Raw genomic sequence first — 2,500 nt, 5'->3', positions numbered from 1 at the left:
CAAATTAGATTTATTACTACAAGTCCTGCCCTACTGCCTTAGTATGATGACCTTGCCTGTATCACTCTTGTTAAAACCATTGACCCATTTGAATACCTCTATTAGATCACCCCGCACTCTTCGTCTTTCCCGAGAGTGTAAGCTAAGGCGCCTAAGGCTGTCTTTGAATGGTAAATTTCTATGTCATTGTATCATTTAGGTCATACTAGTCTGTACAGATTCTAGTGAATCAATATTCATTCTAAAAAGCACCGCATAATCAAGGATGGTTCGAACCATCAAGGTTTGGAAAAAGCCAAGAATGAATCTTCAGGAGAGAGAGAGAGAGAGAGAGAGAGAGAGAGAGAGAGAGAGAGAGAGAGAGAGAGAGAGAGAGAGAGAGAGAGAGAGAGAGAGGGGGGGGGGGATGGGTCATGAGAACATTAGGAATGGGCTAGGAGTTTGTCTTCGTGACAAAGGAGAAGAAGAAGAAACCTTTGTTAGGCGCAAGGAAACCTTTTGAAAAAAAAAAAAAAAAAATGAGGAGTAGAACTGCGGCCGAAGCCATCACCTTTGGGACAGGTAGACTAACAGTCACTGCTGGGAATCGGAAGAAGAAGAAGAAGAAAAAAAAAAAGTAACGCCGATTGGAGTAAAGAATCCTTTAAATATTTGGTTCTGGCTAATTACAGACGACTCTATTCAGGTTAGGGAGCGTCGTTGCAATGGGCGTATAATAATCAATGACGTGTATCTCCAAATCTTACTCCCGAAAGATGAACGTGGGAGAGAATCACCTCCCTGATGCCTATTTTCGAAAACCATCAACATCTTCAGCTCCATCTGGAGGTGCAGGCCCAAGGGGCTGACATTCGGTTTCCGGCCCGGATCCAAGATATTTCTCCCTTTTTCTCTCTCTCCCTCTCTGTTTCTCTCTCTTATTCTCTCGCTCTTTAATTGATTATGTAAGTACACGTAACTATTTTTGTATCCTATCTATCTACAAAGTATGTACGTCTTCTCTATACCTCTGCTATCAGGTCGACTATTCTCTCTCTCTCTCTCTTGTGAGAGACTATACACTTTATTCTGGTCAGCGTCGAGGAGGACCCTGAAGAAGCTCTGAGCGAAACCGGTCAAGAATAAAACTCGAGGATCAGATCCAAACTAGTGGTTTTCCACTTCCCACCTTTCTCGATCTGTCACAAGGACTCAACAGAGGGACCCTGGATTGTTATCGTTTGTTGCTCGCCAGAATCAAGTGTGTAATGCATACAACAAATCACTAGAAGTTAACGAAGATGTCAGCGATCCTCTAGATCCCTGCTACTTAACAAGGGGTTCATGGACACTCCTCCTGATAAGACCATTCGCTGATAAGACCATAAGGGACACAGAGATCCACTGATAAGACCATAAACCATAATGTAATGTTGTCTGATGGATGTCTGATGATTCTATTCATTACTGAAATGGTCTCCAAGGATCTTCTACTTTAACTTGAGCCCCCAGTAGAGAGCGTTACGCCTGTCAACGCTACCAGGACGTTTCTCCATCTGGCTCTGTCTTAGAAGACATCTTCCTTCCTCCCTCAGAGTTTCGATGTTGGGCAAATCATGTCTACTGAGGGCTTCATCAACAGTTTCTTTCCACCTCTTTCTCGGTCTTCCTAGTGACCTCCGAGAAGCTGAACAACAGAAATTCATAACCGTGGGAGGTATAAAGGAATAGGTGGAGACATATGACATATGCATAGTCCCTGTTAAGTCACTTTCAACCACGCTTTCCTTCTTATTATAAAACATTATTTCAGTGGCACATTACTTTATTTCCTTCACCAACCAGTCCTGCAATGACTCGATGAAAATAATAAATTCCTCAATGGTGCGGGTAGGTTAGAGCGTCTCTACTTGCGGCGGAGGTCAAAGTGACGGCAGTTTCGAACCATGCCGCAAGCGAGTTGGACCAAGGGCATGGTTTATTAAATTACATATCATTGTAAGGAAATGACAGGCAAAGTAGAAATTGTACTTACAGAGAAACCCGAAGACCCAGCCAAAGAAGTCTTCGGCACCACGCCTTGTCAGGAAAAGCTGTAAAGGGAAAAAAGACATTCAAGTGAACGGAATCTCAAAATCAGAAATTTTGAAAAGAAAAAGGTTTAGAGAACCGAAAGAAACCTAACCCCCCTTTAAAGATAAATACAAATTGAAAACCATCAACTACAAAAATTCATTAACCATTTCCATTTCCCCCCGACTTTCTTGTAGCGATTTTCCGTCACTTTACTAGGCTATCTACAAATAAACTAGTCATTTGCATAGTAAAAAGTTAAAAAAAAAAGCAGACGTGAAAGATGCACATAAGAATACAGGAGGCTGCAAGAGAGAGACCATACGGCCTACACTAGGCAGTTCCATATCCATTACTATTTATCATATCCATAAATAAAGTTATCAAATCTTCTCTTAAACATGATTACCATGTTTATTCCATTTGTTAACCAATCTGTAGGTAAACC

The 2,500-nt window shown here is 41.7% G+C and overlaps 1 protein-coding gene across 1 annotated transcript in view; it reads right to left on the bottom strand.

Moving 5' to 3' along the window:
- LOC143035661 (uncharacterized) overlaps window positions 1-2,500 on the bottom strand; it is a 219,033-nt gene that overhangs the window by 199,177 nt on the left and 17,356 nt on the right. Inside the window, exon 2 of the mRNA XM_076202527.1 lies at window positions 2,015-2,072. Within this exon, the coding sequence (XP_076058642.1) occupies window positions 2,015-2,072 (58 nt within the window). The remainder of the gene's footprint in view (window positions 1-2,014; window positions 2,073-2,500) is intronic.

The sequence above is a fragment of the Oratosquilla oratoria genome, chromosome 19, assembly GCF_046742065.1.
Source record: "Oratosquilla oratoria isolate Oo_2021 chromosome 19, ASM4674206v1, whole genome shotgun sequence".
NCBI lineage: Eukaryota > Metazoa > Arthropoda > Malacostraca > Stomatopoda > Squillidae > Oratosquilla > Oratosquilla oratoria.
The sequence above is the reverse complement of the archived record's forward strand: the minus strand, read 5'-3'. Positions and strand labels throughout refer to the sequence as shown.